The 15,001-nt window shown below is 49.4% G+C and overlaps 1 protein-coding gene across 4 annotated transcripts in view; it reads left to right on the top strand.

Annotated features, from left to right (window-relative positions):
- Positions 1-15,001, top strand: part of LOC147712018 (glutathione S-transferase omega-1-like) — a 610,936-nt gene that overhangs the window by 380,837 nt on the left and 215,098 nt on the right. For 2 of the 4 annotated variants that reach the window (XM_086922748.1, XM_086922750.1), the window contains exon 2: positions 788-865. In XM_086922748.1, coding sequence (XP_086778874.1) covers positions 841-865 — 25 coding nt within the window. In that variant the 5' untranslated portion in view covers positions 788-840. Of the gene's footprint in view, positions 1-596; positions 704-787; positions 866-15,001 lie in introns of those variants that run through there. The other 2 variants (XM_086922747.1, XM_086922749.1) reach the window with 2 other exon arrangements.

The following is a 15,001-nucleotide window of genomic DNA, read 5'->3' on the forward strand; positions in this document are numbered from 1 at the left end:
CATTCATGAATCTGTACTCTGTTCACACCAATATAATTTCTCCTTTTATCTCCTCTTCTTTCCATCAGTGCCCTCGCTCTCTTGTTGGTACTCATCTTTCACTTTCTCCTACATTTCGGTCTTTCACTTTCTCTCACAATTCTGTCTTTCACTATCTCTCACAATTCTTTGCACCAATTCTATTCCTTCATTCCCTGTCACTTCCACTTCCACCTCCTCTCTCTGATCTCTACTTCTTTCTCTTTTACTCTACCAGTTATCTTTGTCGTCTATCAATAGTGCGTCTTTTGCCTCCTTGCCTCCCCCCTCAATTTGTTAACAGTTCTCCTAACCCCCTTTTTTCCTGCTTCGGGTTCTACGTGTATCTCTTTAGCAACTCGCTCCCTTTTACTCTTCGTCTCCTCGCCGCTGTTTTCCATTCTTTTCGCCCTCTCTTACGACCCCTCCCTTTTCCCTCTGTTCTTAAGTCGTTTATTTCTTCTTCTCTGGCAAATGTCCATTTCTCCACCCCTCTCTTCATTGGTGTTGTTACTCTGTCTCGCTTTATGAGAGGAGAGGCTGCTAAGGAGGCGGGTATGAATGCCAGAAAGTATATTAAGAAATGCCCGTTAGCGCATGCTTCCTTCCTTTTGCAGTGGTGGCGTTGCTGAACGTATGGGACGCTTGGGTACGAAAGTGTAGGCATGTAGGCAGACTACCCCACGTGAGAAGCAATGTCACCTTCCAGTAACAACTCCCCGCCGCCCGCCTGACCGTGGAAGCTCACTCTGTGCGCTTTGTTTTTCAGGATTCTGGAACGCTGTGCGATATTCACAGAGGCAGTGAGAGTCACAAGTGGCCATGTCGGAGAAGACTAGAAGGAAAGGTAAACTATCTGGTTGACATAGAGTTCGAAGTGGGCGGCAGCTGAGTTGAATGACTGTAACTGTCAAGTTTTCCAACTGCTTATCTGTGACCATTCGATGGTTTCAGTGTTCTTATGAGTGACATTCAACGACTAAATGCGTGACACTTGGAGTGGCACTTTTGTGCAAAAAAAAACCAACAATGAAGTGCATGGAAAGACGTCAGTAACAAAAATTAAACTCTTTTGATCAACAAGAAGCTAAAAAAGAACTCGAAACTGCATCTTTCAAGTTATATTTCAACATATTGTATTAAGTTACCTGAAGATATGGTGACCAGGCATCCCAGATTTGCTGGGATCACTAGCTGTCCTGGTAGACTATGGGAAATTTAACTTATGTCCCGGTTTTTAGAGGGTAAACTGAAAATGGTGGGAGTTGCCTTTTTATGATTTCCAAAGCAGGGCTAGTTAGCATCTGTTATAAGATAGCAATTTAATTAGCAGGCATGATACTTGCTTTAAAAATTGCATTTCATTTATTAGGTCGAACTGTCAATGCACTTGCGCATTGACCTTGCGAGAGATATTGGGGCTTAACAAGAGCTTAACCATAGGGCGATTTGATGCTGTGCCCGTGAAAAGCAAGCTCAATGCGCAAGCGTATTGACCTAAAAAGCGCGTGCACATCAAAGCCACCAGCCTCCCTCCCACAGGCATCCCCCAGCGTGCGCTGTGCCTCAGGCATTTCTCCTCCCCTAATTTATTCAATGCCCACGGCTTTCACTTTGACGGCGCCAGGCCGTCTCGCGCCTCACGCTTATCACACCCCCCAGCTTTCACTTCTTTTTATATTAGAAGCAGCATGTATGTTTTGTGTTTTGTTTGTAAGTTAGCTACTAACTATGGATTTTTAATTACACGTTTATCTGCACAAAACAATATTATTGTAAGTAATGCTAGTGTTTTAACATACATGGTTGCAGTGCTTTCATTTTTAGCACACTGCTTGCTTGGTTTTATTTTTAGTTATTTGACGGAGTCTCCTGGGTCCGTAGTTTTTGTTACATTTGGGGAAGCATGAACTATTCTTATTTATTTACTACAACAAGGTGATAGCATTTCGCGTGTATTTAAAAGTATGCAAATGCGAAGGGGATGTTGTGTTTTTACCCCTTACTTTGCAGTGACCTACCATTTTTTTAAGGAGCTTAGCATCCTGCTGATAGTTAATTTGCATTTCACAGATGATGTGCGCCAATAGATTACAATCTTTACTGCAAGGTTTAACACACTTATTTAGCTTGGTCTGGTTTCCTTTCCAACTGGTGAAAACATGTTATTGTTTCACACTATAGCAGACTTTCGGTCTGTGTGCTTCACCCGAATTTAATGTTAATACATTACAATATGTTATTTCAGTTACAAAATTAACGTGTACGCAAATTACTTTTATAAAAAGTTTAAACCGTATTGCCTAAAACATATTTGTTTTTAAAAAAGGTACCACTTTTATTTTTCTGTACATTTAAATACGTAGCACCAGTTTTTTTTTAGTAGTAGTGTTTTTGTAAACCCAAAAAAAGTGCCTGTGTTTTTATTATTTCGCAGGTTAACGTAGTGTATGCAGCTTTATGGCTTATATTCCTTCTGTTAGTTAATGTTACAGAAAGCAGATAAAGTATAAACAATGTGGCTTGATTTAAATTAATATTGTAATAATATTGTGTTAAATAACAACCAAATACTGGCTTTATTTCACCTGCTTTTATTGTGCTTAATTTGTAGCTACAGTGGTGCAGGGGCTCTTATAAGAATGCAGCTTTTTACAGTGTATTTTGGGCGGTTAAATTATTTCACAGTGCGATTCAAACTATGCAAATGTGGAGGCAATGTTGTTTTGAAGCTAAAACTGCAAATTCTGCTGTTGCAGTGTTCATGGGTCGGTGCTTTTTTTAAGTACGGTGGTCGCTTGATTTTATTTGACGGCATTTTACAAAGTCTTCTGGGTCTGGAGTCCTCGCTAAATTTATGAACCATTTAAAATTCATGGGAAATGTCTAATTGGCTGCGCGCACCTTGTACGGATGCGGGCAGGGGGCACGTGCACATTTTGAAAGCTGTGAACCTAAGCACTGCCTACATGTATAGCCACAAGTTTATCTTTGCTCTAGCACAGTGCTTCTTTGTTTTTATGACGGGTTGAAGGCTTGAAAATGTGCACTAGAATGTTAGCAGAGATCCTATTAACAGCATGGGCATGGTTCTGACTTCAGATGTATGCGTATGCATTAGTTGTGCAGTACGTGCAGTGACACCAAGATGCGCAGGACAGAGGGGCCTGCCAAACAGTGGTAATTTGCATTTTAAGCACCAGCACAACGGATAGAGACTAATTAAATTGCTGCACTCCCTGTAACGTCTCATTAACAGATCCTTTCCTAGTGCTTAATTTGTAACTCATCGAATGCTAGGGCTTTTATTAAGTTGCAGGTTTATATAGCATTGTTTATTTATGGTTAGCTTGTTTCCCTTGTTTTTCTGCCCTTCTGCCCACTGTTAGACCCGTTTTTTGTGCCCTTCTGCCCCTGTTAGACTTGCTTTTTGTGCCTTTCTGCCCCTGTTAGACTCGTTTTTTGTGCCTTCCTGCCCCTATTAGACTCGTTTTTAGGTCTCGCCTGTCGATGCGCATGCGCATCGAGCAAGCGAGACTATTGCGAGTTATCCACTCTTTATCCACACTGCAAGGAATCGTGGCGATTCCTTGCAGTGCACGATAAATTTAAGCTCAATGCGCATGCGCATTGAGCTTAAATGCGCGTGCACATGCCCCCAGCCGCCTACTCTCTCTCTCAGCCTTCCCACAACTCCGCCCCCTCACTACTTGATTGCACGGCCGCTAGGCCGTGCCTCCCCTACTCTCCTCCCCCCTCCTCCTCTCCTCCCCTGCCTGCCTGCCTGCCGCTAGGCCGTGCCTCCCCTACTCTCCTCCCCCCTCCTCCTCCTACTCTCCTCCCCTCCCTGCCTGCCGTGTCGCACCTCTCCCCTCTCCGCCCCCTCCCCTGCCCGCCGTGTTACGGTGAAAGGCTTGTTGAGCAATCTGGTTGTTTACAAGTGAGCTGTTTTGACTTGGTTAAAATGTTTTTTTATTTAGCTTCTAAAGTTGTATTATTTAAAAAAAGATGTCTCTCCCGCTCTCCACAGTGCGGTGTTTGCACACACAGTATCCAAGCGCTTGCTCGTGCTCGGCATGTGAGTTGTGTTGTAATAACGGCCGCAGCTCGCGCTCTGCAGAGGAAAGGAGCCTCGCGCCGAGTTGTATTATTTAAAAAAAGATGTCTCTCCCGCTCTCCACAGTGCGGTGTTTGCACACACAGTATCCAAGCGCTTGCTCGTGCTCGGCATGTGAGTTGTGTTGTAATAACGGCCGCAGCTCGCGCTCTGCAGAGGAAAGGAGCCTCGCGCCGAGTTGTATTATTTAAAAAAAGATGTCTCTCCCGCTCTCCACAGTGCGGTGTTTGCACACACAGTATCCAAGCGCTTGCTCGTGCTCGGCATGTGAGTTGTGTTGTAATAACGGCCGCAGCTCGCGCTCTGCAGAGGAAAGGAGCCTCACGCCGCATGCATGAAAAGCGGCCAGACTTCCCTTGAAGGGCCTGCTTTCTGTTTCAGGATTAGTCCTCTGCATCCGTGACTTCCCATTTGGACAGCATCAAATATTTATCCCGCCCTTCTCAGGGGTGTACTGGTTTGCATTTGTCTGCCGAATTTGCATTCCTGTCTCGTCTCTCCGGCGACACAAGTTGGCCCGTGACGAGGCTCGTTTTCAAAGTCTCGGGTCATCGGTCTACGGTTGAAGTTCGTCCTGGCCGCGCCTTCTGCAGTTTAAACTCTTCCCTCCCCGCAGGACTGCATAGCTCAGCCTTCCTTCTCAATCTTTGCTCCAATCGATTATCCTACACTGTGGCTCCTACAGTGTTTTCAGTTGTTTCTCCCACAAACATTGTCTGACCAGTGGCCTGACACGAACTGGTGTTGCCCCCCTCGCTCCAAAATGTGATTAGGAGCCTCAGAGGCTCCGTGTCTCACAGATATTCATTAGCCTTGAGCTGAAACGGGGCTTCTGAAATATTGGAGATAGGGAGGGGAGGGGGGGTGGCAGGGCTGAACTGTATGTCTTTAACGCATGTAAGCGTTTCACCTTAGGTACACTAGTTTATTTGAAAATTATTTATTAAAAGTGAGTTTTTAACTATGGACTGAGAAGCCTTCCTGTGCCCCGTCAGGTGACGTTGCGTACAAGTAACGAAGAGGCAAACCAGTTGTCACGTATACCTTAAATGTTGCCTAGATTCGTATTATAGGTGGAGCAAAGTTATAAGCTATTAAACACAAAAGAGGTTTTTGAACAGCTCACTTATTTAAAGGTACTCTCATATGAAGGGCCCTCAGTGAAATAAGGTATTTGCCTAAGATCACACAGTTTACTCCAGCAATAAAGGCTATATTAATTCCACATTCTTTTTTCTCACTGTGTAATTTAGCTGCTACCTGGTTTAATTCTTTCTTGTATCAAATGTTATTGCTTTGTCCTCAAATTTTGGAGGTTGAGACAAGAGGTGGGTGACTGGTAGAATCCACATTTAATGTTGGGCAGTTTTAAATAGTGCAAACCTTTCCCATGGACATAAGAGCGCTTCACAACAAAGACTAAGGCTAATTTTGTTATTTTTTCTATATAGGGTAATGGCACTCACTCACCCTGACCCACACTCACCCTCACCCACACTCACCCTCACCCTCACTCACCCTCACCCTCACTCACCCTCAACCCCTCACTCACCCTCAACCCCTCACCCTCACCCACCCTCAACACCTCACCCTCACTCACCCTCAACACCTCACCCTCACTCACCCTCAACCCCTCACCCTCACTCACCCCCACTCACCCTCAACCCCTCACCCTCAACCCCTCACCCTCACTCACCCTCACTCACCCTCAACCCCTCACCCACCCTCAACCCCTCACCCTCAATCCCTCACCCTCACTCACCCACACTCACCCACACTCACCCACACTCACCCACACTCACCCTCACTCACCCACACTCACCCACACTCACCCTCACTCACCCTCACCCACCCTCACTCACCTTCACCCTCACTCACCTTCACCCTCACTCACCTTCACCCTCACTCACCCTCAACCCCTCACCCTCACTCACCCCCACTCACCCTCAACCCCTCACCCTCCCTCACCCTGATTCACCCTCAACCCCTCACCCTCACTCACCCTCAACCCCTCACCCTCACTCACCCTCAACCCCTCACCCTCACTCACCCTCAACCCCTCACCCTCAATCCCTCACCCTCACCCACACTCACCCACACTCACCCACACTCACCCCCACTCACCCCCACTCACACTCACCCACCCTCACTCACACTCACCCACCCTCACTCACCCTCACCCTCACTCACCCTCACTCACCCTCACTCACCCTCACCCTCACTCACCCTCACTCACCCTCAACCTCATGCTAAAGATTTACAAAAAAAACCATTAACAATTCTAAAAGCACTAACTCTAATGCTGCGAGACCTATTGCATTTCTAATGCTTGTTTACCTTGTTTTTCTGCCCTTCTGCCCTCTGTTAGACCCCTTTTTTGTGCCCTTCTGCCCCTGTTAGACTCGTTTTCTGTGCCTTTCTGCCCCTGTTAGACTCGTTTTTTGTGTCTTTCTGCCCCTGTTAGACTCGTTTTTTAGGTCGAGCCTGCCAATGCGCTTGCACATTGAGCTTGCGAGAGATATTGGGGCTTAACCAGAGCTTAACCATCGGGCGATTTGATGCTGTGCCCGTGAAAAGCAAAGCTCAATGCACAAGCGCATTGACCTAAAAAGCGCGTGCACATCAAAGCCACCAGCCTCCCTCCCACAGGCATCCCCCAGCGTGCGCTGTGCCTCAGGCATTTCTCCTTCCCTAATTTATTCACTGCCCACGGCTTTCACTTTGACGGCCGCCAGGCCGTCACTCGCCTCACGCTTATCAATTTGAACAGCAGGATGCGAAGCATCAGAGACAAACATTGCGCATCTTTTGCCCAAGCAGTTCCCTTCTCCCGCTACCACCTCCCGGGGCTTGCCACTCTTAGCCCGTGTGGTACTCTTCCCCGCTACCACCTCCTGGGACACGCAACTCTTGGCTCCTCCTATAACAAGGGAGCAACAGAGACAAACTACAGACTTAAATGCTGCCATACTGACCTCTATCTACTACCACCTCACAGGGCAAGCCACTCTTAGCCCATGCTGTACTCTTCTCTGCTACCAACTCCTGGTGTGCACCACTCTTGTTGCCTCCCATGATTACACAGCGTTTAAACTTAAAAGCTGACATACTGACCTGCTTGTTTTTTGTTTATTAGGTCACCACGGAGCTTCAAAGTGAACGCTCTCACCTTCCGGATTGGTGTTGAGCCCTCCCCTACCCTCTGAGCATGAATGCAATGTTTCCCTTAACCCACCCTTTCCACGTGCATAGAGTGAGCAACCATCCATGTCCTTATCTGGAAGTGGGGGAACATTAAGGCCTTTTTCTATGGCATTACTGACCGTCTTGCAACAGGTACTAATTAAGCTGGACAGGACGCTTTGCAATCAAACTTTTTTAGATTAATATTTCTTTTATTTGATATTGATAATGAGCACCTGATATTAGTGCATTTGCAGGCTGTTGTGTCTACTCCTCTGCGATCTTTCAAGTCGTTCCTGGCCCCTCCCTATTACCTCCCCCATTTCATTTTTTCCTGTCTCTTCATTGCTTGTTTTTTTAGGAAACGGGGGCGCAGAGGGGTTTGTTGGCGACCACAATTGTTTGCTTACGATGACCCATGTCTGTCCCAGCGCATGTTGTCACCTCCTGCAAATGGCGATTCATTAAAGGGAATTAGCAAGGGACTGCCCTTTGATGTGAGAGCGGATCCTCCCTTCCCCCAGCAGTCCACTGAGAGCCCCTCACTTTTCCCTTAAAAACACAGCTACACCGTGAATGGCAAAATAAATGAGACCTCAGTGGCGAATCCTTGTATCAAGCCAACTAAGCAATTAGCAGTTTTGCAATAACTAAGTTACAAGGGTCTAAGAATGGCGCCTTGAAGAGGACCTCAAGTGGGGCTCTATAAATCTAAGTAATAAGCTCTTGCGGTGCTTTTCCAAGAAAGAGCCACAATTTCTAAACGTTTTGTCAGAATCACTTTACACTTTTAAAATGAAGTGTTATGCCCATGTTCACGATTTCTTGTCAGTATTTGTGTATTCCTGTTCAGGGTTTTTGTGTGAAAAAACTGAACTAAGGCTTAGGGAGTTATAAAATTAGTCTCTGCATTATACACAATTAAAACGTACGAAATACAAACTATGCAGTTTTGGGTTTCCAGAGAAAACAAACTATAAAGAAAGCGTATCAAAACAATGGCTTTACATTTCTAGCACTTCTATGCACTATAAGCAAACATACTCGGGTCGGTCCTTGTGTTTCTCGTCCTTAGTGTGAACAGTGACCCCTCCCGTCTTTAAGTGCGGTGACAACAGACTGTGCACATACAAGCACTCACTTCTCATTGGGCATACTATGGAAACCTCCCCTTGCCTACAAAACATTAAACCGTGTAGGGGACCTAAGTAGCTCATGTGAACACCCATTCGCTATGTCTCCCGCCAAATTCTTACTACTATCTCTTTCTCTCTGGGACCCTCACTACAAACTCCTACCCCTCCACTTTCTCTCCAGTACGCTCACTGGTGTCCCACGCCTTTGTTTTCTCCCTAGAATCCTCAACCCACACCCTACTTCCTTTGTAGTAGTCTGATTACAAACTCATAACCTTCGAGTACTCTCACTACACACTCCTATCCCTCCTTTTAATCTTACAGACTCCTACACCTCCTAAGTACCCGCCCTAAAAATGCCAAGTCTTCTGCTTTCTCTCCAGTACCATCATTACAAAAGTCCACCCCTCCTCATTACCATCACTACAAAACTGCTACCTCTCTTTGTCTACAGTACTCGCCACATATTCTACCCCTTCTCAGCACCCTCATTACAAACTCCAACCGCCTTGATACCCTCCATAAACAATGTACTCTTAGTACAAACTCCTGTTCTCTTCTTCCTCTGTACTATCTCTGCTAGAAACACCTACTACTGCTCTTCCTCTCCAGTGCCCTCACTACAGCTCCTACTGCTGCTCTTCCTCTCCAGTGCCCTCACTACAGCTCCTACAGCTGTTCTTCCTCTCCAGTGCCCCCACTACAGCTCCTACTGCTGCTCTTGCTCTCCAGTGCCTCCAAAACAGCTCTATCCACTGCTCTTCCTCTCCAGTGCCCTCAGAACAGCACCCTCTGCTCTTTTCAGTGCCCTCAAAACAGCTCCATCTGCTGCTCTTCCTCTACAGTACCCTCAAAACAGCTCCCTCTTCACACACTCCGCACCTTCACACACTCCGCATCCTCACACACTCCCCACCCTCACACACTCCGCACCCTCACACACTCCGCACCCTCACACACAATTACACTCTACTGAATACAGCATACACTCCACACAATACCACTCAGTGCCACATAATTAAATGCTACATAATTACACTGCGCTCAACGCAACATACACTACAAATACCACTCAGTGCCACATAATTACACACCACATAATTACACTCTACTGAATGCAACACACACTCCACACAATACCACTCAGTGCCACATAATTATATGCTACATAATTACAATGCTTCAGAAAAGGGGGTGGTGATGAACAGAGTGTCTGAATTAAGCAGACCACTCTTACCCAGTCCAAAGATCAGGGCTTGATCCATCACCGTTATTTATCTCACTGCACCATCCCAGCTCAGAACCTGGCTATATGCAAATCAGTCTGTCCCTGGCCCAGTGCATCATGGGAACAGGGCAGACTAAACTACCAAGCCAATTCTTCACCAGAAAGGAGACAAGCTACCGGGGACCGGTTTCTGGCATTTCAGCCTTCTTCGGCCCGGCTTGCTTGAATCCTGATGGTGCAGTGAGAAAGGGACTCATGTCTGAGTATACCCTGCCACACCTATAGTGGCCAAAAACGATTCAGAAAAGGGGGTGGTGATGAACAGAGTGTCTGAATTAAGCAGACCACTCTTACCCAGTCCAAAGATCAGGGCTTGATCCATCACCGTTATTTATCTCACTGCACCATCCCAGCTCAGAACCTGGCTATATGCAAATCAGTCTGTCCCTGGCCCAGTGCATAATGGGAACAGGGTAGACTAAACTACCAAGCCAATTCTTCACCAGAAAGGAGACAAGCTACCGGGGACCGGTTTCTGGCATTTCAGCCTTCTTCGGCCCAGCTTGCTTGAATCCTGATGGTGCAGTGAGAAAGGGACTCATGTCTGAGTATACCCTGCCACACCTATAGTGGCCAAAAACGATTCAGAAAAGGGGGCGGTGATGAACAGAGTGTCTGAATTAAGCAGACCACTCTTACCCAGTCCAAAGATCAGGGCTTGATCCATCACCGTTATTTATCTCACTGCACCATCCCAGCTCAGAACCTGGCTATATGCAAATCAGTCTGTCCCTGGCCCAGTGCATCATGGGAACAGGGCAGACTAAACTACCAAGCCAATTCTTCACCAGAAAGGAGACAAGCTACCGGGGACCGGTTTCTGGCATTTCAGCCTTCTTCGGCCCGGCTTGCTTGAATCCTGATGGTGCAGTGAGAAAGGGACTCATGTCTGAGTATACCCTGCCACACCTATAGTGGCCAAAAACGATTCAGAAAAGGGGGTGGTGATGAACAGAGTGTCTGAATTAAGCAGACCACTCTTACCCAGTCCAAAGATCAGGGCTTAATCCATCACCGTTATTTATCTCACTGCACCATCCCAGCTCAGAACCTGGCTATATGCAAATCAGTCTGTCCCTGGCCCAGTGCATCATGGGAACAGGGCAGACTAAACTACCAAGCCAATTCTTCACCAGAAAGGAGACAAGCTACCGGGGACCGGTTTCTGGCATTTCAGCCTTCTTCGGCCCGGCTTGCTTGAATCCTGATGGTGCAGTGAGAAAGGGACTCATGTCTGAGTATACCCTGCCACACCTATAGTGGCCAAAAACGATTCAGAAAAGGGGGTGGTGATGAACAGAGTGTCTGAATTAAGCAGACCACTCTTACCCAGTCCAAAGATCAGGGCTTGATCCATCACCGTTATTTATCTCACTGCACCATCCCAGCTCAGAACCTGGCTATATGCAAATCAGTCTGTCCCTGGCCCAGTGCATCATGGGAACAGGGCAGACTAAACTACCAAGCCAATTCTTCACCAGAAAGGAGACAAGCTACCGGGGACCGGTTTCTGGCATTTCAGCCTTCTTCGGCCCGGCTTGCTTGAATCCTGATGCAATGCAACATACACTCCAAATACCACTCAGTGCCACATAATTACACGCCACACAATTACACTGCACTCAATGCAACATACACTCCAAATACCACTCAGTGCAACATAGTTACACGCCACATAATTACTCTGCACTCAATGCAACATACACTCCAACTACCACTCAGTGCCACATAGTTACACGCCACATAATTACACTCTATCTATCTATCTCATCACCACAGCATCATTCAGCACCACCACAGCATCACTCAGGGGCACCACAACATCACTATGCGCTACCACAGCATCACTGAACGCGACAGCAATACTCGTCGCAACCACAACATCACTCAGCGCCACCACAGCATCAATCTATGCAACCATTCAACAACAACTGGTTCAAATATGTTTGCTCAATGTCACAAAAAGAGGTTAATATTTCACTTCTGTTCTTGGATTTTCGTCACAATAAAATGTACTGAACACAGGGCATGGCTTGAGCGCCGATGGCGGAGGTCGCCTGATCGCTCAGCTCTGAGACGGTGCCGTCTTTGATCCTGATAAGCGCGGTCCCCGGGCACCTCGGCTCCCCCATTGCGAGTGTTTTACCCGGGGCTGGGGTACCCGTCACGGAGGACCCTTCGGGAGACCCGGGAAGCGGCTGGTGACTCCGGATCGGGAGGCAGCGGAAACAACGGAGCGGTGCTCAAGATGGCGCCCGCTCCGTCTCTGTAATCTAAGCCACAGCTGAGTCCGGACGAGACCCAGGACTGCTCCTCTCCATCGCTCCTCCACCCGGAACCGGGGTGCTGTGATCGGAGCTTGGTTTCCACCGGAATTTTGGCGGAGAAGGCAGGGAACGTCTGCCGAGCCTGCGCCAGCACAGCAAGCAGCACGGTAGAACGGCGGAGCTGGCAGCGGCGCCTTCCTTGGACGCCTGATTCCACAAGGTGCAGCCGGACAAGAAAGTGGACAGGTACGAATGTGGGAGCCCCACAGACTATAATTGGTGCCGGGAGCGGTGAATCGTATATGATTCGGCCCACGTGGTGCTTGGGACCCGGTGCAAGCGCTTACAGCGGTGGCGGCTGGTGACATTGGCGAGCACAGAGGCAGTGCAGTGCAATTGTCCCTTGGCCCCACTTCCCTGGGGGCTCCCGAGACCGGGCTCACAGCATACCATCGAGGGGGCTAGCGCTCCGTGGCCCCCCCACGTTATCTTATAGAGGCACAGCTGGTAATCAAAGGCGGAGGGCATTAGAGCGGGGTTGCGGACAGCAGTGTGTGAGACCTCCCTGATCCCCGGGCTCGATAGCCCCTCCCGGAGGCCGCGATCCTTATGGGGAAACCGAGGGGCCCCAAGGGGGGAGCCCCGGCCACTTCGGACACAGAGGCAGCCGACAAAGACGATGGAATGACCCCAGAGAACCCGGAGAGCCCCCAGTTGCAGCTCCAGTTCGACAGAATCCTCGAGGCAATTGCGGACACGCGATCTGCCCTCCAACAGGACATCGCACAGGTGGCGACGAGTCTGGGACTGCTCCGGGCGGACCACAGCAAGCTCTCGGACAGGGTTAAGGAGGTAGAGAGCACGGTGGGAACGATTGAACCTGCGCAAAAGACTCTGGCTGCCGCTATGAAAGATGTACTGGCCCGCGTCGGAGACCTGGAACGGCGTGCGGAGGATGCGGAAGGGCGCAACAGAAGGAACAACATCCGCGTGGTGGGCCTTCCGGAGAAAGTTGAAAACGGCGACATGGTGTCCTACCTCGAGAACTGGCTCCGGACAGTGGTGACACCTGAGGGACTATCCTCCTTCTACACACTGGAGCGTGCCCATAGGGTGCCGGGCAGACCACTACAGTAGGGCCGCCCCCCACGCCCAGTGGTGGCGAGACTACTACACTATAGGGACAGGGATCATCTCCTCGACGCCGCCAGGCACAATGGCCCATTTCAGGTGGGGAACAGCCAGGTGAACATTTTCCCAGATTACTCCTATGAGACGCAGCGGAAACGTACCTCCTTCCTGGCGGTTAAGCGGGAACTCCGAAGTGAGGGCATCCAGTACTCACTGTTGTTTCCTGCGAAACTCCGCATCATACTAGACGACACGACCAAGTTTTTCGATAACCCGGAGGATGTTTGCGCTTGGCTTGAGTTATATCGGGCAGGCAAAGACGGCCTTGGCTCCTCTTCCCAGGCTGTATCGGAGCTGGGTCTTCAGCGGAGATCAAAGAGGATTCGGAATCGCCGTGGCAGATCGAGCAGACCGTCAACGGTAGAGACGGCAACGGAGAGACGAGGGGTGCTGGAACTGATCTCCAACCTATCTGGCCCACAGGGCGGGCCGGGAGTGGAAGACTCGGAGACTGGTACAGGTGGACATCGATCGGACACGGAGAACTCGGAGAACTCGGAAACAGACAGTGTGACTCTGCCCGTGATTACCCCGGATTCGGCGGAGGGCCTGCTGGATGGACAAGGATAACCCTGGGTGAGCTAACTCCGGTTGTAGGGCGAGACAATGTATGTGAGTAGATCTTTGGGAGGAGCTCTGGGTCATGGAAGTGGGGGGGATGCTGGGGTTGGATCCCATTCGGGCCATAAATGATTGGGGCACACTTACGTCTCAGTAGTGCAGGTGCGTGACGGCCCCCTGCTGGCGCTCGGCCCCCACTCAGCCCTTAAGGCATACCTACGGTGGCTACCGTCAGGTTAGTTGGGAGGGAGAGGGATCTTGGGGTAATGGTTTGGATGGGGACTAGATGGCACAATTTGGGACCTGTTCTAGGGGGGTGGGGTGGGAGTTGGGTTTCTTGGGGTGTTTTGTTGTTGTTGAGGGGGACAACTGCCTATGGTGTGTGTCTACGAAGCGATTCGACCAAGCTTGAGCATTGCTGGGGGACCCTAACTGTGATATTGAAGGACAATGGCTGAAGCATCTAACCTAAAATGCATTACCTGGAATGTGCGGGGCCTACACACTATGTCCAGACGACACAAGATCCATGCCTATCTGGTGCGCAGGGGAGTGCAGATAGCAATGCTCCAGGAGACACATCTCACAAAGCAGGAGGGGTTAGCGTTGCAGCGTAGGTGGAGAGGGCAGGTATACTACACGACATACTCAGCTTATGCGAGAGGCGCACTGATCTGGGTAAGAGCCGGGGTGCCTTTGCAGGTGACAAGATCGGTGGTGGATCCGGTGGGGCGGTATGTAGCCATCACAGGTAATTTGGGGGGCAGGGCCCTGAATATTTGCTGCATTTATGCGCCCAACGTGGACCAACTCTCCTTTCTGACCGCGCTTTCGGGCTCATTAGCCCACTGTTTTTCGGGGCCCCTCTTATTGGGGGGGGACTTTAACTCGGTGGTGGATGTCGATCTCGACCGTTCCCACCCCCCCCTCCCGGACTCCCCGGTCCGTCGGGTGGCCAAGGGTAGGAGGGAGTGGCAATCCCGGTGGGGACTAACGGATCTGTGGCGGGCGCAGCACCCGCATGCCCGGGACTACTCCCACTTCTCGGGAATGCACGAATTACACGTGCGGCTGGACGGGCTGCTAGGATCGGCGGACCTTATGGCCGCGACGGTGAGGTCTGAATATCTATCCAGGACTCTATCCGATCACAACCCGTTGCTAGCTGTCTTTCAGTGGTCTCCGGGTACCTCCGCTGTTCCTACTTGGAAGCTACGACCCGAGATTTTGGAAGATCAGG

This window comes from Lissotriton vulgaris, chromosome 5, assembly GCF_964263255.1.
Source record: "Lissotriton vulgaris chromosome 5, aLisVul1.2, whole genome shotgun sequence".
In the NCBI taxonomy this organism is placed as follows: Eukaryota; Metazoa; Chordata; class Amphibia; order Caudata; family Salamandridae; genus Lissotriton; species Lissotriton vulgaris.